At 40.8% G+C, this 27,102-nt stretch overlaps 5 protein-coding genes across 5 annotated transcripts in view; 1 reads left to right on the forward strand and 4 right to left on the reverse strand.

The window, feature by feature from the left end:
• LOC119554020 overlaps window positions 1–13,071 on the reverse strand; it is a 28,626-nt gene extending 15,555 nt beyond the window's left edge. The window contains exon 1 of the mRNA XM_037864735.1: window positions 11,691–13,071. The gene's annotated coding sequence lies outside the window, so the exon portion shown is untranslated. The remainder of the gene's footprint in view (window positions 1–11,690) is intronic.
• A 126-nt stretch (window positions 13,072–13,197) lies between these two features.
• On the reverse strand, window positions 13,198–14,382 carry LOC119554022 (protein FRG1 homolog). The gene is made up of 5 exons (XM_037864737.1): window positions 14,252–14,382; window positions 14,001–14,183; window positions 13,740–13,938; window positions 13,480–13,679; window positions 13,198–13,399 (listed from the first exon to the last, which is right to left on the reverse strand). Exons 1-5 carry the CDS (start codon window positions 14,308–14,310, stop codon window positions 13,252–13,254), a joined length of 789 nt encoding a protein of 262 aa, XP_037720665.1. The 5' UTR covers window positions 14,311–14,382; the 3' UTR covers window positions 13,198–13,251.
• Window positions 14,383–15,012: 630 nt separating this feature from the next.
• Window positions 15,013–21,580, forward strand: LOC119552862 (serine/arginine repetitive matrix protein 2). The gene is made up of 3 exons (XM_037862748.1): window positions 15,013–16,001; window positions 16,055–20,218; window positions 20,287–21,580. The coding sequence occupies exons 1-3, from the start codon at window positions 15,298–15,300 to the stop codon at window positions 21,314–21,316; spliced, it is 5,898 nt and encodes a 1,965-aa protein (XP_037718676.1). The 5' UTR covers window positions 15,013–15,297; the 3' UTR covers window positions 21,317–21,580.
• Window positions 21,581–21,666: 86 nt separating this feature from the next.
• LOC119552863 (cytochrome P450 307a1) lies at window positions 21,667–24,113 on the reverse strand. Its single transcript, XM_037862749.1, has one exon. The coding sequence runs from the start codon at window positions 23,544–23,546 to the stop codon at window positions 21,924–21,926; it is 1,623 nt and encodes a 540-aa protein (XP_037718677.1). The 5' UTR covers window positions 23,547–24,113; the 3' UTR covers window positions 21,667–21,923.
• A 383-nt stretch (window positions 24,114–24,496) lies between these two features.
• On the reverse strand, window positions 24,497–27,042 carry LOC119553465 (alkaline phosphatase). The gene is made up of 3 exons (XM_037863867.1): window positions 26,886–27,042; window positions 25,123–26,267; window positions 24,497–24,979 (listed from the first exon to the last, which is right to left on the reverse strand). The coding sequence occupies exons 1-3, from the start codon at window positions 26,968–26,970 to the stop codon at window positions 24,638–24,640; spliced, it is 1,572 nt and encodes a 523-aa protein (XP_037719795.1). The 5' UTR covers window positions 26,971–27,042; the 3' UTR covers window positions 24,497–24,637.
• Between the last annotated feature and the right edge of the window lie 60 nt (window positions 27,043–27,102).

The following is a 27,102-nucleotide window of genomic DNA, read 5'->3' on the forward strand; positions in this document are numbered from 1 at the left end:
GACCATTTCGCCACCCGCATTCGGACCTCAGTTTCATACCCCAGTACCACCTGGTATATAAAAAAAACCCCGCCTTTTTCCCCACAAATGCGATGTGCAATTGGGTTAAAAACTAAAAATAAACCCCCATGGACAGCAGGTAAAAACATGAACTCCCCCCGTATGTAATTACCTGAAACGGACCTCATTCGCATTCAAAGAGCAGAGCGACCATTTGCTCATTTGGACAAATAATAAAGATAAGTAAATAAGGAAATTGCGGAAGTCAACTGAAAAATGCCACAGTAAAGAGTTGGTACACCCCATGTCCAACAGGAGTGGAACAAACGACGGAATAATAGGATTTTATATCTCTTTTCTGTTGAGAAGGCAGGAAAAAATCAACAACTTTTTGTGAAAGCAAAGAGAAACTGACTTAGTTAGTAAATGGAAAAATTATCTAAGCAAAATCTAACTGTCCTTTAGCTTCAAAAAAAAATGGCTTTCTGTGATGCCTTTAAAGAGGTAAATAGAGAAAAATGTGGAATGTACTCAGCATCTTCCTTAAGTAAATGCTAGTAACTTACTCAAGCCTAATTTTAGTACCAGAAATTCTAGTACTTGATTTACTTGCGTATATGATAAGCAAACAAATAATTTAAAGCGGTTTCTGTATTATTTTGACATTTGATTTCTGTTGGCAGCTTTATAATATTACTGTTTTATTTTTATACAATTAAAGTCGTAATTCTGAAATCTTAAAAATATGAAATCCTAGAGAAGGCTGTGAGTGGTGGAAAAGATACCCAGACTGTGGAATATTTACTGAAAACAGAAAACAACCGCTTTAATGCCCGACACCCCAAACTGAGGGGACAAAAATAACTGTGCTATAGCTGCGAGGGCTTCAGAAGGTTTAAAACACAACAATTTGAAGTGGGGATGGGGCAGACGTTGTGCTTGACACCAAAACCACAAAGAACTATAATGACTGCGACATCAGCCACAGAATCGTTCAAGTAAGTCCAGCAGCTGGTAGACCGCCCTTTTAACCCGAGACAAAACCAAGAAAAAATACAAAGTATTTATTTTTGAGAGTCATAAAAACAATGAATGATGCTATTTTAAAAATAAATCGATTATGGAAATTTAAAAATTGTACCATACCTATTGAATTTTATTTTAAGCGACTGGTAATTTCTATATAAAGTCTTTCGTTTTGTGGGGCATAAGAGAATTCGAGAGAAAGAGAAATGAAAAACTGATTTGAATAAAACACAAAACAATAAACTTGTAGGACAATTCAGCTGCATTTTAATAAACTTTAGTTAGTTAAATGAAAAGTAATAGTCTTAATTTAAATATAAAGTTCCATAAATTTATCAATTTAGCTCTGTCAGACTTCATGTTTTGCAAACATAAATTTGATTCCAAATCATAATAATATACATTGCGTGTAATAGTTTTCGTGTTCGAAACAAAGGACAAACATAGTAAATATTTAAGGAACTGGCTATCCCCTGACATGGGAATTCAGTGGCAATTTAGCCCATCAAAGTGGAGAGGTCTGAAAACCTGGCGAGGCGAAAATTACTCCAGACTGCATCCTTATCGCGTGGCATTTTCCACAAGAATAACCCAACACATCTCGCGTGCCCGGTGCAATTGACATTGACGTTGGCGCCGAGCAGTGGGTGCAAAATGAAGGTAAAATGTGGTGGAGCCACCTTCCCCACAGAAGCACCACAAAACTTGCAACTCTTTCATCAGAAGTTAGGGATCCTCGACAAGCCGCAGGGTAAATAATATGTATATTACTCCTAGAATAAAGGGGAAAAAAGCTTGTCCCCACAACTCTCCATTTGCACCTCCATGACGAATGGAACACCACGGAAAACTGGGCAGTTTGTGGGTAGTGGGTGCCTGGCCATCCCATACACTGAGAGATAGAGGTAATTTATATACTTTATTTATTATAAGCTTAAGTTTTCTTGACCTTTTATTTCAAATATAAATATTTAATACATAAATTGGTTCCAAAAGATTAAAAAGGTATGAATATTTATTTTTATCTCCAAATTTTCCATTAAAATGTTGAATTTAGTTTTAGAAAATATAATTTTTTTTAATGTGGCATAGTTTAGATTAGTTTTTATCGCAGTGCATGGAAATGAAAGAGCAGCAGCGGGCCGTGCATGAACACGGAGCCACTTCATAGGGCGCCCGGGGCCAATGGCGGGATTGCATGCAGGTGGACATTAAAGGGCGTTCTGCATCCTTCGCAGCTCACCATCCTCCCGTAATCCTCGGTCTTCGTCAGCCGAGGCAACACCGAAAGTGCTACTTAATAATTGAAGACCCAGTCTTGGCACCACCGCAAAACCTGTCGGACCCGGGGACTGACTTCATTTTAATAAACGTCTACGACGTCTGCACAGGAAACTTAGTGACTAGACCGCAATCTAAGACAGATACAGCAAAGCACACTGAGCGAAATGTATTCCTTAAAACTGCAGATACAAAAATAAAATTATAACAGAATAACTAAATATAACGTATGTATCCAACATTTTAGTTGACATACTTCAAAATAAAGAATACAAATTTGGGTTTTTTATAAAACATGAGGGTAAATCGGAAGTACTTAAAAAAAAATTAAGCCCACGTTAAGAATGAAGAAGTTTAGTTTAGGCTATAGCTATCTTGATAGAATAAATATTGAATATATTTAGTAGTCAATTATTATTTTTAATTTATTTATTTCCTTTTCTTATTTGTTTATATCCCAAAGCATTATTCACAGAAAAACTATCTCAACTTTATAAAGTTTCATGTTATGCCTAAGATATTTTCCCAGTGTTTAGTAAGAATCCAGAGATGCAGGGTCCTCGAGAGTGGGTGTGCCGAGTTCGTTTTGCGTGCGCCACTAAATGTGCACTTAAATCAGTCAGCCACATTGTCGGTGTCCGCCTCCTGTTGTCTGCACTCCGAGTAGCTTTCTCCGCCTTTCTCCTGGAACGCCCCCGGGTGTCTGGTGAGTCCGGAGTCCTGAGTCCTGAGTCTTGTGGCTGCCGCCTTTGTTCGTGCCATAAAGTTGGCTCCCAACACATCTCAACGCCTTGGATCCGCATCCGTGAAGGCGGAGATGCACACATCTGAATGCTGAATACCAAGATGGGGCTTATTAATTATCGCTGTGAAGCCAAATGAAGCCTTGTCAATGTGCACAGAATTCCAACTGAAATTTCAATTACCCAATAGTGTACGTACTCCTCGGAAGCTGGTTATTAAATTTCAGATTCATCAATCGTTTGACAATATGTGCAGTTTATTGGTTATTTGGATTTCAAATATCAATTATTGAAACATTTTCTCCTCAAAATCAATATTATTTTACAAACCTAAAGTCATAGCTGTTCAGCAAATATTCAGCAAATTACTTTATGTTCTTATAAAATGTTACCAAAACATTCTAGAAAAATAAATAAATTCAAGTCGCCCCATGTTTTCAAAGCCTAATGAAAGCAAACATTTTTACAAATTGAAATTGGTTCATATTCACATAGATAAGAAAACCACACACCCCACATAATCATGAATAATGCTCATCTAATGTCTTTATATCGGGGAAAATGGATTTCAAGCAATTTGCTTTTGACCCAGATTTATAATTTTCCATTTCGACCCCTCACGTCCGAATAGATCGGATAAACATATCGGCGACTCAGCAGAATGAAAAGCGAAAGGGCGGATTATTAGGGTAGCGAAAATGAGAACTCTCTCTGCTGATTTTCGATTGTCGAAACTCAGGACTCTGAAAGATTGAGGCTGAAGTTGGGACCCCTTGCTTTATCTCGGGGCGTACCCAAAAAAAAAAAAGAATTCATATTTGCATAACTCTCCCGTTGAGTTTCGTGGAGCGATGTCGCCATATATCCTGCTCCTTTTTCCCCCAAAAGGCTCTTGTGCATATTCCGCAGTATCCTTTTTTGCTGCGCACTTGCCAAAGTGTTTGTGTGTGGGTGGGTGCGTGTGTATTTGTGGTCGTTGACGCTGAAACAGCTGGAAGTTGATTTGTCAGATTTTATGGCAGCCTTTCAGGCGCCAGAGCCAGCGAAGGAAATCCATTAATCGAAGGCAAAGTCGACGGTCCAAAGGAGTTTATCAAGGAAAATCGAGTAAAACGAATAAAACGACGTCAGCTGAACGACAAACTCTTTGGATAACAATATGTTTTGCCCCACTTCTGTGAATGCTTCTGCATTTCTAGTTGGTACTCAAAAACAAAGCGCAAGTCAGCTTAGATTAATTGCAATACTCAAGTTAAGCCCAGAAAAATGTTTCAGTCCGCCGAAGTTGTTTTCTGACTTCGGAACTATGTTTGGAACTTAGAAATCCATTAGTTAGGAGAATAAATTTAAAAATGAGTTTGATGAAATATTAATAAAGAACATTTTGTTACTTTCAAGTAAATAATGGTTTACAACATTAAAGTTGATTAAATTGCTTGTTTACATTATATAAATAGATTTAAAATCATCACGCATCACTATGCTATGTTATTTCGTGAGTTGGAATATAAAAAAAATTATTTTCTTAAGGATATGAAAAACCAACATTAACATTAAATAATCATTTAAATTTATTTGTAAAAATGTATAAACCAGTAAATTTTAATTGATTAAAGCTTGCAAAAAAACGATTAATTACATTTCTATAGCTATTATATTAATCAACCACAAATCATCACAATCAAATGTCTATAATTACGAGTACATTCCATTTTGTTGTGCCCAGCAAGGAAAAGATATAAAAACATTTGCACAATTTGTATGCCATTTCCAATTATATCTGTGGTGATAGCTCGGGAATGCAGTAGAGTTCATAATTAAAAAGTTGAACAGAATTGCTTAAACATGCTTTAATTGGGCTCCATATTGCACAGCCTGAAATGAGTTTTTCGGGAAAGTAATATACTGCATTTTTGTGGCTTTGCCACAGGCTCGACAAATATACAACCATTTAATGTTGCCGAAAGGGATGTAATTATAGACACAGTTATTTGGAGTAAAGAGATAAATAAAAGTCGAATAGGATAGAATTACATTTTTGCAGAGTGAAATACATGTTCTAATAGATATTTGGCAATTTAGCTACAACTAGTTGCTCATTAAAAAGTAACCAACATGTACAGGACCAAATTAAGGACGAAAAAATGTACTCCAGTTCTAATTCGCATATCTGCAAACTCATAAATTCATTCCCGCATCTACTCGCTAACCATTAAGCGGATTTTGAAAATTAATTTCCGATAACGGCTTTGGCTGGAATGAATAATGCCGAGCCATTGAAATTTTAAGCGGCATTATTTGCGCATTCGCTTTCGCATGATTTGTTGTTGTTGATTCAGTGGTTCAGTTTCACGGCCCTTGGATGTAGTATGTTCGGCATGATTAATGGAATGTGCACCCAAGACCACCCCCAAGCCCCCGGCCCAAAACACACCGCCCCTAAACGTCCATTACGATAATGAGCACCGGCCAAAACAAGCCCCATTTCGAGGATGCAGCCTAAATTTGAGTAATACACTTGGAGATCCAGACAAATGGAAATGTCCCAGAATATTCATGGTCTCAAAACCACTTAGGAACTCTGTTGTCAAGTGTCATAAGCATCATTGCCTACTTTTTAGGGACAGAAGCCGTATAAAATATCTTTTGCGTAGTATTGTAATATTTGGTGCAGTATTACTTCCTGCTGACGTCAGAAGGCGAGGAAGACTTTTAAAGAACTAACTTGCCAATATATGGAGATACCTTTTAAAACAACTGCCGTGAAACTCAAACTTTCTGGAAACAATTTCCTTAAAATGTTTGCTTTAATACTAAATACCTTTGTGCATTAACGATCCATAAAACGTTTTAAGTGTAACAAGCATATTGCAAAATATTCAGCATTTCCTGCAGGCACGTTGAAAAGTAATCAGCCGAAAGCAGGTCATTTAGTTTATTTTACGAGTATCTATATCAGCTGGATCACGAGGCACTGACCAATGGATGAGCTCCCCTTACGAATTTTCCAGTTCCCAGCTGCCAGCCGGCCATCCATAATTGTGCCAAGTGTCCGGCGGTGGATCTAATTTAAATAAAAATTGTTCTCATTATATTCAGCATCACGTGCCTCCTAGGCATCAGATGTGATGGAGTCGAAAATATGGCGTCTCACCACCTTCGCATGCCCACAAAATACCACCCAACCCCAGGCACCCATCCAATCTTTCTGGCCCCTCAACAAAATTATTTTGGTGGAGGCTTATGACACGCCATATACAACTTCTCCATCCGGATCCTGGAAGCAAAAGCGAAATGAGAGCAAGGAAACCAACAGGAGTGTTGAAAATTTAGTTAGTCTTTATAGCCAAATCTGGCAATTTAATATTTTATGTTTATATATCAACTTATATTTTATATTTATATGTGTATACTTTAGACCACTTTACCTTTTACCATTCGATTTAACATTTGTGATTGAAAAAGGGAATTAAGTATTTAATTCCCCTTTTCAGTGTTGACAAACGCAAAAGACTCGGAAATAGCTAAATCAAGAAGTTGTATACGTTAAAATAAAAATGTATTAATGAGAAATGATTTTCTCATTAACAAATATTGTATACGTTAAAACAAAAATTAATTAATGAGAAATGTTTTTCAAATGTTTTAACAAATATTTATTTTAACGTATACAATTACTTGATTTAGCTATTTCCAAGTCTTTTGCGTTTGTCAACACTGAATTCTGGTAGGAGTGAATGTGGGTGTTGGTGGTTGGGGCACCTCGTTGACTTCGATTTATGTTTGCTGCGAGCCGACAGCCCCCGAAAGTAAATTAAATTTGCGTTTTTTTTTATTAGGAAGTATTTTATTTAATCGTACAGACTTGTTTTCCTTAGCACGTGGAATGCGGAAGGGGAGAGTTCCCCAGTTGGCTTCCCAAAACGACGAGTGTTATTTGTACCTGTTCCTTGATTATTCGCCTTGTTCAAAGACACACACAATCACAAGAGCGTGGATTTTGAGTTTTCTTGTTGGCACACACCGGAAATGGGAAATTATTCCGTTTCCGTCGCGACAGACGAATACCATTGTCGCATAAATTGCAAATTAAACCTTAAGACCGGTGTGCGCGAATGTTATTGCGTATGTGCGCTTTTTCAAGCGTTTAGCAGAAAATTAAAATCCTAGAAGACAGGTATTTTATTTCCATAAATTGTGTTTGTTAAGAGTACCATTAGGTATTGCTCAAAATTGTTATTACTTTCTCTGTTGAATACTTTTAACCTGCTGTTAATAAAGATGATAGCTTAAGTAGATACAAGCAAAAACAAAGGTATTTTAGAATGAGCTTAAGCTTTCAAAATAACAAAGAACAGGTATAATATTCAAGAAACATTATTATAACCGTTTAATAACCATTATGCTGACCTAATTGGTGCAGTTTGCTGAGTGATTTCAAATACCTTTTAATAATTGTTAAGCGATAATTATCGCACTCGCTTTAAAGAGCTCTTTAAATTGCGTATACGACCGGGCGGCAATGTGGAGCAGACGAGTGCGCCAAGTGCGTTGGCAGGAAGTGCAAGAAGTGGCCACAATTGCATTTAGCCGAACTAAAAACATTTACGACTGGCAAACACTGCGTGACAGAATGAGCGGAAAAGGCTCCGCCGGCGGTGCAGACAAGTCGCTCCAGATGGCACATAACAGACACTTAAATGGCAAAAGTTAAAATTACAATTAAACGCAAAGTGAGAGACCGAGAAGCCGTTCAAAGAGTTTCTGGCACACGGGAAAAAACAGAACCCCAGAAGGTTTGTTTAATGGTATAGTATTTATAATAGTTAAAAAGTATTTGCATAAACACAAAAGTTTACAATCTTAGTTTAAACAGTAAAATAAAAAAATGAACTTAGCTAACTTATATGCTGCTTATACGCTTATATGTTGCAATAGTATTTTTATAGATCCTTTATCATAATATAATTTTCAAAATACATTATCCATCATAGATGACTATATTCACACATATGTACTTTAAAGCCACTGACTTAAATAAATTGAAAAAATAATTATAGCTTAATTTGTATTTATAAAAATTTTCATTTATTAACCATTTTATTTTTTATTTATCCATCAAATCGATATTATTATTTTGCTGTCTGTAGATGGATCCCTGGATGGCATTCAGCATGGTCATCGGATATCCTTTCCCAGCAGAAACTGCAGAAAAAGGCCAGCCTGGCCCTGACAAATGCAAACAACTCGACGAAGTGAAGCCCCACGGAGCTGGGTAAATTGTTGGCTTAACAAATTGCTAATCCACTTTCGCCGGGGTTGGGGACTAGAATTGGACGAGGGAATGCATTTGAATGCTTCTCGAATCCTCAAAGTTGTGGGCAATCAGAGCGACGCTTTGGAGCCCATTCGAGACTGTAGCCCCGGAAAAAGCCCCACTTCTCAAACTTTTTAGGTTTACATCAAAGGAAGCATTTATCTGATATGATTAGGTTTTCAGTTCCATAACACCGAAATTCATAATAAGTGAATCTCAAAAGTTTGTAATCTAATCAAGTTGCATTTGCTTAAAGTTTTAGGATCAAAAGTAAGGTGTTGCTCCGGATTTGTTTGTGATTTAATTTCGTATGCCAACGTACGGAGCTAAAAATATTTAAATTAAACTTTGCAGCGAGTATGTGCCAGCTTTCAACTCACTCAAAGGTCATTTCACTTGGCTTTCAAGAAAATTAGTTTTAAATTAATTAAAAGATTTTCCCCATAACTGTGCGCTGTGCGGCTCTTGATGGCGTTGGAAAAGTGAGGCCAGGCGGAGAAAGAATGGTAAAACTTGGATAATCATCCCAACCGCACCGCCCACTTTTTCCAAGCGGCTGGGTGACCTCCGCCCGCCACCGAGAACTCAGCTCACTTTTTAATAGTTCGCAAACCACGAAAGGCTATGTGAGTTTAAACACTGTTACAAATACTTTTCCGGAGGCGGAATGTGTGCGCAACTGGAATTACGCAGCAGGCGCAATCCGGAAAACTTCCTCGCCGTTCTTTTCTTTTCCACTTTCATGTAGTCCTTGAGTATTTATTTGCATTTCAACTTTGTGGTGGCAAAGCAATCATTTCAGCAAAATTAAGCATTTTAAAGTTTGCATGTACAGTTGAATTAAGGATAGCAGTAAGTAAATTCATCTTAAAACCGATTAAAGTAAACTAATTTCTTGGTATTTAAAGAATGTGCCCCTTTTCTACTAGCGGAAATTTAAAAATGAAAAAAAGTATCCAAACGGAAATTGCAAAGTATACAAATATTATAAATCCATTTGCAGTTAATCAACAAATCTTCTTAAATAACTGGAGACAACTCAGGGTCGTCAAATTACTAAATAAATATTTTTGCAAGCATTTGTATGTTTGCACGTTGGCGTTGCGAAAGGAAATTAACCCGTGAGAAAGGAGCTGGGTATATGGGGTCGTAGAACCGCCATCAGCTGTTTATGCTTTCATCCCCAATTTTCACAGTTCGCTGTCGAAAAAAGTTAGCTTAACTTCGCAAAACACTGGCTGACTTTACCTTTTAAAGTGTTTCCTTACAAAGTGAAGTTTAGTTACCATTTATTGGAAAAGTTCCTAAAATGTGGTTACCTGTTGTGAATACATTTTTGTCATAATAAGGGGTTAGTTAAAACTTTTAATGGATGTACGTATTCTTTGAAATTTTGGTAATAATAAGTAAGGCTTTTGATGGTCTGGTAATAATATTTAATAAAACCTAGCTTTCATATAAGATGGTTCTAATATTTCTACTGACTCAAATATGAATGTTGATAGGGAAAAACATATGGGGAAATCCCTACCGATGAAGACAGTTCGCATAGGGTTGTTTTCACCGGTTCTCGCTTGTTGCAGTGGTATGGTATAGGTATAGGATGGTATGGATATGGATGCCAACCCCCGAAGAACTCCGGCACACTCCGACTGCGCTCTCCAATCGCTACCTGGCCCCTGATTAATTTAGTCTGGGTCTCTCACTTTGTTCTGTTTTCTTTTCTGCCAGGTACCCACAGGGTATACCATGACATGTGTTCTTCCACAGAGTGGGTGAGTGTGGGTGTTTACTCGGGTGGCCAGGGGGTGGTGGTGCATTTCTAAGCGAGTCAAATTGTATGCAACAAAGCCCTGTGACATCAGATGTCCATGGTGTATGTGCATGGATGTAATTAGAAAAACATCGGTGTACATGGGCTTGTGTGTTAGCCACCAGGAAGTTTGAAAATATAAAAAGAGTAATTGGTAAAACCAACTGCAAGTCATAGTCCATTTGATGCCAAATTCGATCAAAGCAGTATGGAGTTATCTCTTGAAGTTTAAGCTTGGCTTCTTCGGTGAATATGCTGGCAAAAATAGGAAGGCATGTTTTAGCAAACTGGTAACTTGTTTACATTGTACAAAAATATAATTTTTCTGTAATACAAAATTATTCTTAATTTCTTTATACACTTAACAAGAGGCCTCTCAACTTGGTTATGAAAAGACCATTGTACTAGTACGAGTACTACTTGTGTTTTTAAATCTGTTTGGATTTCAATGCAATTATTGTTAAACCAAATCTAATGACAGGCCTAGACGGAAACCATTCTAACTGTCAAAGGATACTAGGGAAATTAAAGAAATCAGACGGATTTCCATTGTCGGCTTTTCCGCCCTCAGTCTGCCTTCCAATTGACCACTTTTGTGCTCGACAAAAGGAGAGACAGGCCAACAAAGGGGAAAAGCCCCACAAAGGAAATTCAATTTAATGGATTTTAAATGTTGAGGTTACTCGACCCTTCAAGTGAATCCTGTGAATTCCTTTAGTACACCAACAGATTAACAACTAAAATATAAATATCCGTTCCTGTAACTTTCCAAGAAAAGTCCCTTATTGAAAAATTAAATCACTAGTTTATATATTAATGGATGTAGGCTCACCAAGTTCTCTAAAAAATAAAAGGTTTTACTGTTAATTTAAGTAAATAAACCCTATCAAAAACGAATTGTTGCTTAAAATTCAGTTCAGAAAAATATGAGTAATATCAATCCACCAACAACGCACAAGAAGCCTTTGTTTAAATATTTACAAATGTATGAGATTAAAGCACGCAAAGATTGATAAATGTATTTTTGGCAAATATGTAGTATAAATCAACGGTTTTATGTTCTCCTGTCAATAATTAGAAACCTTTTAGGGAAACATTAAAATAATTTCGTAAACGTATTGATTAATGGATATTACCCTTCATATCGATCTCCCAACGATGTTAGCCCCGACTCCCTTTACATATTCACAAATGTATGAGCTGTTCACACGCAACTTACATGAAAGATAAATCAATTTGGACAATTAGATTTATGTTCAAGATTGAGATTTGTCTTTGGAAATAGATATTATGTGAATCCACACTCTTGCATAAAATGCAGCAGAGTTCCTTGTTGATTTTAGTTTTCCTTGGAATTGATTATCCCATACCTGTCGGCGGCAGTTTGGAAAAAACACCCCGAGTCGCCTGCAATTTTTGAAACACCACCAAAAACGAGAGCCGCAAGACCAAACAGCCAGACAATCATATAAAAAGGTTCTTATAACTGCAATGAGATCACTTCACTTACCAAACAGTCAGATGATACATATACATATGTAGTTCACTATAGTGCGATGCTTTTGATGAGTTCACTTAGCACTTAAGTATCTCTACAGAAACTTTTGGCTTAATCCGGAAAGCTCTTAAGTTTGGTTCGAAATTCGAAGCCAGACAAAGGCCGAAACACTCGTTATGGCCATTTGGAGGACGTTTGTTCACTAACGTTCGGTAAATTCAATTTTGACAATTTTCAAGTGGCACTCAACTGCGGCACAATCCACGAGATACAATTGCATCCGGATAGGAGCGGTTTCCGTGTGAAGTATCTACGAAAAGCGGCAAAAAACTGAGGAGCCAAGCGGACCGGACTTTCAACCACGAACAGCGACGGCAGCAAACTGACTGCCACGCGACTTTGAGCCACCGGCCAGAGCCAAAATAAAGCCACGAGCGCACTGCCGAGCACGAGGCGCCAGGACACAAACAGCACTCAGCACTCCAAAGGAGTCCTCGCGGATGTAGCGAGAGGCGCACGCCACCGCTGGTGTGAGGACTGCGCAGAGAGAGAGGAACAGAGAGCGAGGGCGAGGGCGAAGGATGCACGGTGGTTGTTTTCCCGCCCGACGAGGGGGTGGCTCGAGTAGTTGGGTGGTTGGGTGGTCGGGGGGTGGTGCCGAGCACATCCAGCTCGACATGTCATGTTGTGACGCCGTCTGCTGCGAGTTTCACTACAGCCAGCCGGTGAAAGGGGGTGGAAAGGTTGTTGCCGGCCAGCTTAACTCTCGGTCATCTGAAACATTCGAAGCAAATTAATTCCAAATCTGCATGCCTTAATCTGAGCTACCTACATTTTTATTGGATTTTGGTTGTGAATTACTAGATAAATAACTGACAGTATCCCAAATAAAAACATAGCAATCAGCAAATGTTGCACGCCTAAAGTTGCTCTATACTTTTGAATGTTGATAACTTCTACTTGAAAAGGTCCAACTAATGAACAAACTAAAAAAGGATTTAATTCTAAAACTTTTTATTTTGGACCTTGTTATTAAGTATTACCTAATACCAGGAAACAATAAATTCATATTTCTGCTAAGTCCGCTTTCTTCAAACTGTTTGCAGCGTATATTCGGTTTTTTTTGGGATGTACAGTTCAATGCTTATCTGCAGGACTAAATCACAGTGCAAACAAAAATTCAACTAAGGGGTGAACTTTATACGGATATTAGTATCAATTTAACTATTAAATTATTATTACTAGGCATACATATATCCTTTAGATTTAGTAGGTACTCATTTGAAATCTAAAAATACCAAGGACCGAAAATACACACGTTTCTGAAAATTTTACAATTTGTTTGAATTTTATAAACTTATTGAACAAACATATAAACTAAAAACACATTAACACTGAAATAACACTTATCTTCGGTCCCTTATACATTTAAATTTTGCGGAATGAACAAATATCTCTTTAAATTACCATATATGTGTGTAGATCCTGCAACCTTCCATAATCAAACTAAGGATCCAAGCGTTTTATGAATGGTACACAAATCTTTAATGAATGAATACAAATCCAAATAGGGTTACTTGCAATACCGATCGGCCTTCATTTTACTGCGTCTGTCTAAAAGGGTTTCATGCAGGGATCCCTGAGCCTTGGCATCTTCGAGTTCTTTTACATCGTTTTGATTAATCCTCATTTTCTTGTCTTGAAACTTTTGGAACTTTTTTCTAAAGAGGATACAAGTATTATTGATTGTATTTTCATAATAAACTGAGATCAGATATAAATATACATTGGCTGTACTTACACGTAATTCTTTTCAACTTCGCCCAAGTCCCCCTTTTCTTCCTTGGGCTCCGTATCGATGACAACATCCCTGGCGGCGTTACTCCGCACTTTACAGATCTCATATTGTCCTACCTTTTTACGCAATGCAACACAGGCGTCGTCTTCGGGATCGATGGACATAAAGTGTCCGGTTTCCGAAAGCAGGGCCATTCGATTTTCCTTCGAATTAATTGGATTATTTTAACAGACAGAGGCGGTTTTTGAATAAGTATCGCTTACCTCGAAAACTGGCTCCCACTGTTCCATACTACCCACAGCTTCGGATCGCCCAGTTACCATGCCATCTTTTTCGATTTTCAAATACTTGCCATAGCCAGATTTAAAGGCTACCTTACGGTCATTAATGAGAAACACGGTGAAAATCTCTTCTGGATCTGGGCCATCGCCAGCGTTATGAGGTGCTCCCAAAGTAAAAAGACTGAAATATTTATTGTTATTAAAGAATGGAAGTTTAGAATTAAATGATCAATCATATATTACCCATTATCCATGGCTTTCAGGTAACATCTATCGCTGAACTCAATAGACACTGTTCCCGTTATGTCGGCAGCTGTCTTTGCTGCCCACCATCCACCGTGCTCCACTGCATCCTCGTCCACCACCACCTTGGGCTTTTTGGAAGATCCCGCCTCATCCTTTTCCTTCTTTCGTTTTTTGCTTTTCCTGCAACAAATAGTATTTAACATTGTAACTTTCGAGGCATATCTAAGCAACTGAGTATAATTACTCACTTATGTTTTTCGCCCTTTAAAACTAATTTCTTGATGCGTGCATGATCGTAATCAGACATATTTACAGGAAAATAACTATATAATCTAATAAAACACCGAAACACCTAGTTTGTTTTGTTTTTCGGTCAAGAGTAGTGTGCCCGCTGTGTACCTTACTAGAAATTACTTTTTAGGTTATCGAAATACCGAAAATGCCACAGTGACTATAACAGCCTGGATCCACTACATAATGTACATTTGGAAAGACAAAAGAAAAAGTTGTTGTGATCATTACTGGCGATTATAGAATAAGACCAAATACAATTTATAGATATGATCAAAAATCAAAGAAAGAAGGTACAATATTAATTTCTATTGACATTATCTTTAAATCGAACTTCCACAGAGAACCATCTATATGCGACATTTAGAAGATGTTTTTTGGATCAACCTTATAATCTACAATATTCAGTAAGAAGTCGTAGTTTAACAAATACAGGGTAATAATTAAAAGTCTATAATATGTAGATTACTTTACTTTGTCCTTTGAAGAAGGGTTAGTTATGCCTAACCGCTATTGGGTAGACTATCCCACTCTCGTGTAAGATCAAATTGCTACCCATTCACATGTCTATGTGATTGGCAGTGGAATCACCCTCATAAAAAATATAAAGCCGGCGTCACTTTTTTAGTATATTTATAGTATTATTTGAAGATAGTATGAAAAGTATATTTTCAGAGTCAGACGGTATATTTCAATGACTCTTCCGCGGTCACACTTTGCTAGCTTTGGTTTTTCATGATGGCATAAACATTATCCGGAAACGTACATGAAACCGCAACCGCCGAGCTGGTGCACCGCTGCAATCGACGAGGACGTCCGCCCGCGCCGCCCAATCGATACTACCGCTCGGCGAGGGAAAGCGCAGCGTGGAAACTCAGCAACGCGGCGCCGCCATTGAGAGAGCTGCAAAAGAAAAGCGTGTGCTCCCGCAAACAACAAGAAAAAACTAACGAGAGGGGAGTGGAGTGAGAGGAAAACCGATTTGAGGTCGCCGGATGTGAAAATGTCGCAAGCAACTGGAGGATCAGCCGCCGGAATGGAGGACCAAGCACCTGGCAATCTGGCAAAGCCACCGGAGGATCTCCAGGACATTGACACCAATAGTCTAGAGCCGGGCGAAGTTGTGACCCCGCCCCATCTTCATCCGGGGAGTCCTGCCATTAAGAAGCAACTTTCCAAGGACCTGATGATCAGCAAAACGTTGCGAAAGATGCCAGGTGGTACTTTGGAACAGGCTCGCATCGAGAACGGCTCTTCGGGAACACCGAAAGCACAACCGGATGAGGCGGATGATAGCGAAGGTCTGTATTCGGATTCGGACTCCTCGGGGGAGGACCTAAAGAATCTGGAGGATGTGCAAAAGGCCAGGAAGGAGAAACAGGAGGAGGCTGAAGCCGCTGCCCATCCTCAAGCGCCACCCACGCCCTTTTTGGGCATTAATCCCTTAAGATTTCACATGAGAGCTCCTTGCTTTGACTTCCCCCGCATGGGTTTTATGCCCCGGATGGCCAGGGGAGGACCTATGACCAGGGGCATGAGACCGCCCTTCTTTGGTCGCCCGCCCATGCAAAATCGTATGGGAGCACCCATGATGGGTGGTTCACCAAACCAAGGACCTCCGCCGGGAGCTTATGGACCGCAGAATCCTCCAGGTCCAGGAGATAACAACAACTCAGGACGTGCAAAACGACCCCAATCGGATGTAGTGTAAGTAAATACCTAACCATACTAGAAATAGAGTTATAGGGGTTTTCTTTCAGATGGACAGCCTTGCAGCCGCCAGTGTCTTTTGTCTTCAATCTGGTCACCGAGTGCTCGAACTCAAAGCACGAAAATTGTAGGAGTAAAGCGAAACCTGCCACACAGAATTCCACTGAAGCCCCCAGCGAAACGAAGGACAAGACCACTGAGCAATTAAATGAAATTGATCGATCCAGGGGCAAGACCAGAGAAAAATCCCCACACAGAGATGCCGATAGAGGAAAAACAAGAGAAAGAACACAGGAAAGAAATCAAAATCGAGGAAAAACTAGGGAGCGGTCAAAAGAAAGGGATTTATCCAGAGGAAAAACTAGTGAAAAATCCAAGGACCGGGACTTAGGTAGAGGGAAAGCTAGAGAAAAGTCAAGGGATAGAGATTCAACTCGATGGAAAAATAGGAATCGATCACAAGAAAGAAATCAAGACAGGGCAAAAAAGAGAAAACGATCGAAGGAAAAAGAACAAACTGGAAGTGAATCTGGGACCATCGCAATAGATCGATCTAGAGGAAAAACAAAGGACCGATCTAGGGAGAGAGATCCAACTAGGCCGAAAACACCTGAAAGCTCACAAGCGGGAGATCAAAGCAGAGGACAGACAATGGACATAGAACAGACCAGGGCGAAATCAAGGAAAAGGTCCAGATCCAGAGAGAGGCGTCGAGAAAAATCCAAGGAAAAGCTTGGCGAAAAGGAGAACAGCAGAGACTTATCCACGGAAAAACTGAATGATAAAACGAAAGTGCACAGGGATAAATCTAAGGTTGAATCGCTGGACAAGTATAACGAAACGCACGAGGAGGCCCCAAATAAAAAGCACAGGGGAAAATCCAAGGAAAAACTCAGAAAACGATCAAAAGAAAAATCCCCGCGAAAAATTCAAGATAAGACAACGGAAAAAAAATCTGATGTCAAACAAAACAAAGATTTAAAAGAAAAACCCTCTGAACGTAAAAAAACCACACTGCCGGAACAATTAGTCGAAACACTAGACGAACGTTCAAAGGATAAGCAAAGAAAGCGATCTGGAGAGAAATTAACAGCAAAATGCTTAAAAGAAAGCGGTATAGACAAATCTAGGGATCATTCGAGGGAAAAGTCTAAGGAAAGACATGTAGAAAAACGCAGCGATCTGTCGAATGCGAAGAAGTTTGGAACTCCCAGGGAAAAGGATAGATCGAGAAGAGCAGCAACGCCGCATGATTCCTCCTACAAAAATGCCTTAGAAAACGATCACAGCTCCAGAAAAAAGTGCGAGCCATCTTCGTCATGGGAGGACAGAGAAGGAACTCCCCCAACGACGCCGCCACATATTCATATCCCTCTGACTCCAACTGGCGAAATCCAGAAGCCGAAGGGTTTCGATATATTTGCCGATTCTCCGCCAAGATTAAACACTGCCGTTACAGCTCCAGCTGTACCTATCGAAAGGAGTACTACGCCGCCATTAAAGGCGACCCCCGTTTCCATTCCTATTGCTCAAATTTCCAAACCCGACAAATTGGCTCCTCTGCTCAAGGCCAGCGAGATTCACAGTAGGATTGGGGCCCTGCTCGAGGACAGTGATTTGCATTTGGATGCCCTTTTGGCTACGAAGGAACAGTTGTTCCGTCGCACCAATGAATACAAGGAGAGGAAAGAGGCGCCCAAAGAAATTAAAATAGAACCTCTGTCTAAAAGCAGGGACAGGAGATCCGGTGGTGAAAAGGCAGAGGTTGATCATCACAAAAACCAATCCAGACATATAAATCCGTTCAAGCGTGAATCAGTATTAAGCGTGAAGAAATCTTCCTCGCGTCCTTCAAGCAAGGAGAGGCGTCTTCAGCGAAACGACAGTGGCAATGAAGAGAATTGGGACAAAGAATTAGAACGAGAAAGAAATCAATCACATGACAATCATCAAAGTGAATCGCAACCAAGACGCAGTGACGAGTACAAAAAACTCAACATTAAGATTGAAAAGGATCTTACTCCCCCGCCTCAACAAACGTCCTTTACTGTAACCACCATTAAAACCGAACGCAATTCCACGCCCCCACGAAAGGCGGAACGGGAAGTGCTGGTAAGAAATGGTGCTGTAGCTGCCAATGCTCCTCCACCAGCAAACGAGCAGGAAAGTCCCGATACAGATGACTACATTGACAACTGGGAAAACGACGATTCAATGGCCAGTATGCCGAAGAACGCCCCACCCGCTACTCCGACTCCAACTCCAAATCCCATTGTTTCTCTAAATGCTACCTCTTTGCCTCCACCAGCTGCCCAATTTAACGGCGACGATGAGGATTCGAATGCCTTGTGGAACGCCAACAGCACACCTCCTCCTCGAGCCAAAGTTGGGAACCTGGCCTCGAGCAATATCCATGAGATATATGACAAGTTCATGAATAGTATTAAGATGTCCAACGAGGATTTGGAGCCAGATATTCTGGAGACCTCCAAGAACAGTTCCTTGAGTAATTCCGCTGCCGATGATAGTTCTTCGGGCACTGAGACTTCATCAACAAGTAGCAGTAGTAGCGAATCCGAGGAGGATTCCAGTTCAGACAACGAAGACGATAATGAGAATTCTTCGGATGGGGAATCCCTCGTAACATCAGGTAATTCTATAACGAGTCAAGATGATACATCTGGCAAGGAACAGCAGCAAAAAAAGAACAATGTTAGCAAAGATTTGCGCAAACTTAAAAGCCTCGAAGACAATCTGGCCAGAATTCAGATGATGCGTGAGAACTACGACGCTGGCGATGAGATCTCTGAGGAACTACTCAAAATGGAATCCCTATTTCTGATGCAGCGCAATGCCATCATGGATAAGTATCGCAAGCAGGAACTGAAGAACAATTCAAGTGAAGATCAACAGCCAATAGATGATCAAGAAAACGTTCAGAAACAAGTGGAGGCTCAGCAGTCAGCCTTTCCCGTAAACAACATCTTTAATGCCAATCGTGAGGCCATCAAACTGACCATCTCCCCTCTGAAACTCACAAGAAAACCGGCAATTTTCGACAAGGATGAACCAGAGCAACCGGAACCATCCAAGCTTGCCGAGGAGCCTCCTAAAGCACTGCTGCAAAAGCCACCGAAAGAGATAGCCATTGTGAAACCCACCATTGTAAAATCCCGATCGAAATCTAGGACACTAAGGAGTCCACCGCCCCCGACGGGAAATCGTCGAAGGTCTCGTTCACGTTCCATATCCAGAAATAGAACACGTCGTCGCGGCTCGAGGGTCAGGTCGCGTTCTCCGAGCCCCAGACGCTGGCGTCCTCCATCGCCAAGGAGAGGATCAAGATATGCTAAGAGAATCGGAGGAGTAACAGTCGGAGGAACTAAAATTGGAAGAAGTCGCAGCAGGAGTCTAACAAGGAGTCGAACGCGTAGTAGGAGTCCAAATAGACGAAGACGCGCGCTACCAATAATTGGAAATAGGAAACGTAGTTCGTTGTCTCCTATTCCACCTAAAATGGCTGGACCTCGGTCACCACCTCCTCCCCGCCTGCGTCACTCGTTAAGTCGAGATAGGGAGCGAGAACGGGAGCGGGATCGCTTCTCTCGCTCGCGTTCCCCGTTGCCTTTTAAACCACCTTCGCCGCCAATGCGACGCAGTTGGTCCAAAACCCGTTCACCAACCAGAAGGAGATCGTTCTCCAGGTCTCGATCCCGATCCATATCTCCAAGATCTCATTCGCTTGGAGACGAAAGCTTTGTTAACTATTTTGAGGAAAATCAGGGAATGGAAGCGGCTGCCTATTACTACAACATGTCATTGATGCAGCAGGAGAATCAGGATACAATGGGAGAGGGCTATGATGCGTATGCCGCCTACATGGACTCCGCCTACAACATGGAACAGGCCTATGCTCAGTACTCCGAAGATTATTCGAATTCGTATGGGGATTATATGGGTGAAGTGTCTTCGTCACCTCAGCCACCTGGATCAGTACTCAGGGAACTCCCTATGGCGCCGATGGAACCCATGGAATCCAATGTTCCTATAGCACCGATGGCTCCAATGCCACCAATAGTGCCTGTATCATCGGTAATGACGGTGGCTGTGCAAAAGGGAAACGTTTTGGAGATAGTACCATCCGGCGAGGACATAACGGAAGCGGAGGACACTCCGTTGCCAGCTGCAATAGAGGAACCAATGGAAGACAATAGGTATGCCAGTATTTTTTTAATTTATTACCAATTTGAAAAGCAATACTAATATTATAATTATTTTTTAGTAAACCTAAGCGAAAGAGCGTGAACTTTGTGGATAACGTGCTGCCCACCTACGAGAGCGATAACGAGGACCGCGCCTTTGTTGGAATGGCGGTCGAACGTGCCCTGCGAAAATATCAGGAGCGTCGCGCCCAAGCAGCTGCCAAGCTGCAACAGATTCGGGACGAGTTGCTTGCATTGCCTGCGCCACCGCCGCCTCTAACACCCAAGCCGGCCAATTTAGAAAAAGCCGTCTTGGTGCAAAAGAAGCCCAAGTTCCGGTACTTCCATTTTGATCCTCTCAAAGGAGCAATAGTAAAGTCGCATGCACGAATGCTACGTTCACCTAACCGCCCGCCATTCGATCCCAAGCATTTTGCCATGCTGATGAAGACCGGTCGCCTGCCTCAGATGCCGCCAGGGTTCCTGCGACTCCGGCCGCCAATTATTCCTGCGCATGTGGATGCTGCCACAAGGGCAGTAATGCTCAAGGAGTTCTTTAGCAAACATCCACCACCTCCACTGCCGATGCCCATGCCTTTGCCGGATGGAATGCCCTATTATCTGAGTGGACCACCTCCTATGCCAAGTGGAGCTGTACTTTCTCCTGTGCCTATTAATGTGCTGCCGCAGCCCATTCCCGTTTTGGATGGAAGTGGTTATCAGGGCTATCCTCAGTCGGTTGCCATGGTGCCATCGCCTGTTCCGGTTCCTGTACCCGTGCCGCTACCAGTGCCCGTGCCTGTTCCATCTAATCCTACGCCACCGCCTGCGATGATACCTCCTTATTTCACACCTCCACCTCTGCCTGAGCTGCCAACTCTACCCGAACTGCCGTCTCAATTCACTGTGAACTCGGTGCCCACCATTACGGAGATAATGCCGGTGGATATACTGCAGAAATTGGGACCGCTGCCGAAAACTTTAGACGTAGATGATGGGGGAACAGCCAGCCCGGAGGAAGCTAGCAACGATCTCAAGGAGTCTGAAACAAAGCCAGCCGAACAGCCAGTGGTGGACATTCAGCCGCAGCTCCTTGTGGAGACCCAGTAGTAGATCCACATCTTGATAGTTTGATTCTTTAGCCAATAGTTTTCTTTAGATAATTCGCTTCATGATCATGAATATCCTTTACGTTAATTCTTAATTTTAAAAAGTTTTGTTTTTTAATTGACCATTTTGTAAACAAGATGCATTTATTGATAGAAGTCGTTTTAGGTTTATTCAGCTCTAAGTTTGTATGTCATTTATATATGGTTTGACTCTGACCAAATTCATTGATTTCTACAAGAAAATAAAAATGTAAATATTTTAATGCGCTTAAGAATTATACACATTTCGCAACATAACGAATATATGAGTCATTTATTATAACGAAATTCTTAACGAATTAATCATATGAGGAGAATGACTATTATAAATATTGTGTGTTTTGAAACTTTAAGGCTTTGGGTGAATGTTAGGGTACAAAATACAGACATGGAATACAAACTAGTTTTACAATATTATTTAATGTGTTCTTTTAAACTCATTAATGCAATCTTAATTAGCTACCCTTAATTGCTAATCAAAGGCAGATATTTCTCTATAATTTTTAATATTTATATTCTTATTAGTAATTAGGAGATTTACCCTCCCTTGAGGGTATAGCAATCCATTCCTAGATGTTTTTCCTGGGTGTCAAAACCAATGAAAAACAATTCGCGGGCAGTGCCAAACTCTCTGGACTGATTTTGATCGTAGACAGATCGTGACTGCTGATATTATATCTCTGCATTATGTTGACCAGGATCAGAAAACCGAAGCCTCTGACCAAATTTTGGCCGATGCAAGTCCGCTTTCCGATGCTGAACGGTAGGAAATAAGGAATATTCTTTCTTAGTTGAAGTTTCGCCTTGTTGTTCTCGATGTCGTAATCGGAACCTTTGAAATTGTTTGGTCTTTCTTGATTTGGCTTTTCCAAAAATCTTAATGGATTAAATTCTTTAGGATTGACCCAGTTGTTCTCGCTAGTATTGAGCACATAATTATTGATAAACACAATAGTGCCCTTTGTTACTCCATAGCCAGAGATTACTGTGTCCTCGGTGGCAACATGAGGAACAATCGGTGAGGATGAATATCGTAGCACTTCGAAAATTGTGGCCATCGTAAAAGGCATGTCATTCATATCCATTAGGGTAACTTGTCTATTTTCCTTCGATGATATGGCGTCTATTTCCTCTTGGATTCTCTCTTCTATATCCTGATTCCTGGCTATATAGGCCAGTACTAGCATCACAAGATTTCCGACCGCCGAGTGTCCGCCGATGAAATCCTCCAACATAAAGATGATCGTGTTCCTGGAAACATCTTTGTCCTCAATGAGACTTTTAAGTAAGGCATCTGTAAAATCTCGATCTGGCTCATCCAAATCGATATTCAGCTCCCGGTGGCAGATAATCCTCTCCATTATAAATTTCCTGATGGTCGAGGACCAGTTGATGATTTTGTTAAGATGACGTTGATAGATGGGATATAGCCAGGGAAGAAAGTCCAGGGGATGTCCCTGGTTGATCTCCCAGAAAATCTCATCGAAGTACTGAACAATCTGTTGAAACTCCATATCTCCGTAGTCAAATCTCAGTGAACACATGTACTGACTAAACATGTTTCCACATGCCTTGAGGATCAGAGGCTTCAGTTCAATGGGTTCTCCAGGGACCAGTTGGTTCCTTAGCTCACGATTCCAAAGCTCCATTTCCTCGCAGCCAATTTGGGACATTTTCATATAGAAAGAAGAGTATTCCCTGGGCGAACAGTGCCGCCTGGCAAGATTCCTCCTTTTCTGCTGCAGTTGAGACCAATCGCAGAGGGCCAATGAATTGCTTCTCTCGCCTCCAAATAACTTATGATATCGTATAAAGTCCGGGCGTCCACTCATTACCTTCCCATTTTGGTTCAAGACCTCGCGTATCAGCTCCAGATTATTCACAACCAAACAGCGGGTGTGTCCAAAAGTCAGGGAGTAAATGTCTCCATACTGTTTGGATAACTCCGTAAAACCAGCGAAGGGATTATCTCTATAACGATCCAGCAGATGTAGGTTGCCAATGATGGGAAAAGGTCGTGGTCCTGGAGCTTGTTTTAATTTTTCATAAACTATTTGTTTTTGTTCAGATGAATTTTTATTTTTAACCGGCAGAATAACTCGTCGCTTGGCTCCATAAGTAATAACAATATAAGACGTGACCACAACACTCAATAAAATGGCCAAAATACTGTATGCCAAAATAAGCAGCATTTTAGCGTAGTTCTTGAATGTAGGAGGTACAAAAGACAACTAACGAAGTCGAAGCAAATAAAGTAGACAGGTAAGCTATGGGCCACGAGTTTCCTAGACCCTTTGAAAAAACTTGTTCGTTATCTGTTGGTTGAGGAATTACCTGCTAGTTCTATCGATTCTTCGGCTACCTGTGTGTTTTGTTTTTTATTGTTTGTTATTTCCATTTAAGGGACAACGTGAATCATCAGGATGGAAACTGATAAGTGTTAGATTGCAATCTTCTTTTATATTCATTAGATATTCCAAAATATCATGGCTACGTTTTATTTTGAATTTAATTTATTTTCACATTTACATACATAGCGTCTATTATTTAAAAATAAATTATAACTGAAGTGCTGCCTTGGCAAAGTATTTGGTAACTGGATTTGAAAACGGTGTTTGCCTGAGGGAAGGGGGCGTGAGATCTGGTTGATAACTTAAAGATGAAGATTATATGATTAGAAGACTAGTCTGCACTTCCTTGGAAGAATCAAGTTTATGGCTATGGACGGAGTTATGCGCTCAAGCCAAGTGCTATTTGGTCGAAACCTTACGGAAAAAAGAACTGACAAGCCGTCTGCGCATAATAAAAAATCGCTGACCTTGCACCTTGAATCAGGGTGCAGCCCACAAGAGTGCATAAGCTGCGTCAGCGTCCCGATGTCAGCTTTATACCAAGGTGACTCGATGGTCACCCGGTTCATTTGTTAAATACACTATTAAAAACATAATATAAAATATTAATTGATTTGATTAATTTCATTTTTATTTTGGAAATTGATGAAATTGAAATTGATAAACACAGTTTCAATATCTGCATAAATACTTTTCATTCATACTATGAATGTATATGCGACAATCAAGTTGTTCATAACACTTTTTTATGTGTACTTTTTAATTATACATATAAAGTTTACATTTGGTAATTCATTTTATAAAGCAGTTCAGAGTTTTTATTGTATTTTCTATTCTTATTTTATCGACTTGACACTCCCCTGCAAAGGATCTTAAACTACTCGTTATTTATTGAGTATTCCGTATGACTATGGTACTTTGATCGGCTTTTTTTATTCATTAAGTTTTTCCTTGGCAAAAGGTCCGATGTTGGCCGCATAGGCCATCATGGCGGGAATGGAGCTTTGCTCGTAGTTGCCAGTGAACAGATGCTCGAAGGGACCAGATGCAAAGACGCCCACATCCTCGGCACCATGGGTCTCACTACTCAAAGGAACCGTGGCCTGGAAAGCGAACTCCTCGTTTGTGGTGTCCACATGGGAAAGATCAATGCGTCCAGCCTCAGAGCTGTAGGTGTCAATGAATCCAGGACCGTTGGCATAGGACAGGATGGTAAAGGGCAGGTCATCATCAGCCACGTTGGGAGCCAGGGAAAGGATGTTCTGACGCCGGTACTATAATATAAGGAAGGATAATTAAAGAAAATGTAATTCATTTCGAATTTTGAAATTATATATTTCGTTTAAAGAACTATTTCATATTATTTTGTATGATCAGAATCATTTATTTGCTAACTGACTTAATTTAAATTACTCACCGGATAGCCATTGATAGACATGGTGTGTGAGTGATCCGAAGTCACCACGATCAGAGTATCCTCCTCGCTGGTCATTTTCCTAGCCAGTTCCACGGCTGCCGCGAATTCTTGGGTATCCTCCAGAGCCTTCTTTGCCTTCGTGGCGTGATGAGCCATATCAATCCGACCACTCTCGACAAACAGGAAATAACCCTCATCGTTCTTGCTGAGCAAATTGATGGCTGCTTCTGTCATGTCCGAAAGGGATGGAATAGCATTTTCGTAATGGGTTCGACCACGATCCCCATGATAAGGCATGTGAGATGTGTCAAAGAGACCCAGAAGATAGTCCGTTTTGCTGATATCGGTGTCCCTGAGACCCTTGAGCGACCAGACATACTTGCCCTCCGCTCCCTGTTGTTTCTTGATCTCTTGCCAATCCTTGACCAGATCACGACCATCGGTTCGCAGGCCCGGAACACCGGTCTCATCTGGCTGTGATTGATCCCGGAAATTGGACCGACCACCGCCCAGAATTACGCGAAGTTCCTGACCCACTGGCCACTCGACAAGCTGGCGGGCAACGTCCGTGTTGATATCGGGACTGCAATTGGAGCTGATTATCTCAGCATCGTTCTCCCATTCCCTTTCAGCAACGTGGGCATAAACTCCGCCTGGCGAGGCATGTGTCACTCGGGCGGTGGTCACCACACCAGCCCACTTTCCGGCCTCCTGGGCCCACTGACCAATGCTCTGGACATGGTTACTCGAATTGCTCACACAATCGCCCCTTTGCACCTTTGCATTGACTCCAAGGGTACCGTAGTTGGCCTTGACACCCGTTAAATAGGCCGTAGCCGTGTTGGCCGAGTCCGGAGTACGTTCGTTCACAGCATAGGTTTTGGACAGACCCAAGTAGGGGAATGTCTCGAAGTAGACCTGCTTGTTACTATCGCCCATAAAGGCACGTGTTGCGGCTATCGTATGGATTGACATACCATCGCCCAAAAATAGGATCACGTTCTTGGCACGATTTTCGTTCAGTTTCTTATGGGTGGCCAGCTTATCGGCCAGAATCGATTGGGCCTTGTCGTGCCAGAACCGAGTGTCCAGTTCCTCGTCGAGGGCCTCGAAGTCGCGTGATGATTGCAGACGGGGATGTTGGGCTGTAAAGACCGGACTTTGGGTTAGCAACTAATCGGCGGGAAAATTTGTCTAATAAAACTACTTATTCGAGTGGTAAACATGTTTCCTGGCTTTCATGATTAGATCTATAAATCAGTTTTTATTTTAATGGGACTTGGCTTACCATCTTATCGCTTTAAAATTGCACCTGATTGTACCTTAATAAAACGTGTTAAAAACGTTTCCAACTCTAGAGCTGATTAATAATTTCTTGACAACATAATGTGTGTGTCATGATTATACATTCGTTTTTAAGTGTTTTCCTCTTTGTTAATCGGTTTTCAAATCTATATAATCGCTTTGATAAGTTTTCATAACTTTGTTTTATAATATCTATAACTCCTTTCTTTTGAATGCTTTCTAACGCTATCTTTATTGTAATTTAGTTTCACGTGAACAAATCAACTCATAATCAAATTATAGCTTGTCGATGACTGAAGCTTTTTAGAAATAGATCTTTATTAGCCAATTCTAATAAGCAAACAAGATTTGCGATAAGGCCTAGTGGGCTTTTTCAATTGGCTGTAGATAAGCTGGGTCCCGACAAATCGGATTCGTTCGTTAATAATATTTTCGTAATATCGTTCGGTTCCACTTACCTTGTTCTTGATCGTCGGCTACATCACTTCGAACCTGAATGAACAGGAGAGCGAAAAAGCACAAGATCAGGCAAATTTTTACCATCTTGATGGGGCGGCAACTTAAAACTGAGAAATGCTCTGCTCGAGGGTGACCGCGAGACTGGCCAAATTAGCGAATTGGCCCGGTTATATAGCCTCTGATTTTCAAAGCGTTCTTCCTGTAATACACATACGT

This window comes from Drosophila subpulchrella, chromosome 3L, assembly GCF_014743375.2.
Source record: "Drosophila subpulchrella strain 33 F10 #4 breed RU33 chromosome 3L, RU_Dsub_v1.1 Primary Assembly, whole genome shotgun sequence".
NCBI classification, from domain to species: Eukaryota; Metazoa; Arthropoda; class Insecta; order Diptera; family Drosophilidae; genus Drosophila; species Drosophila subpulchrella.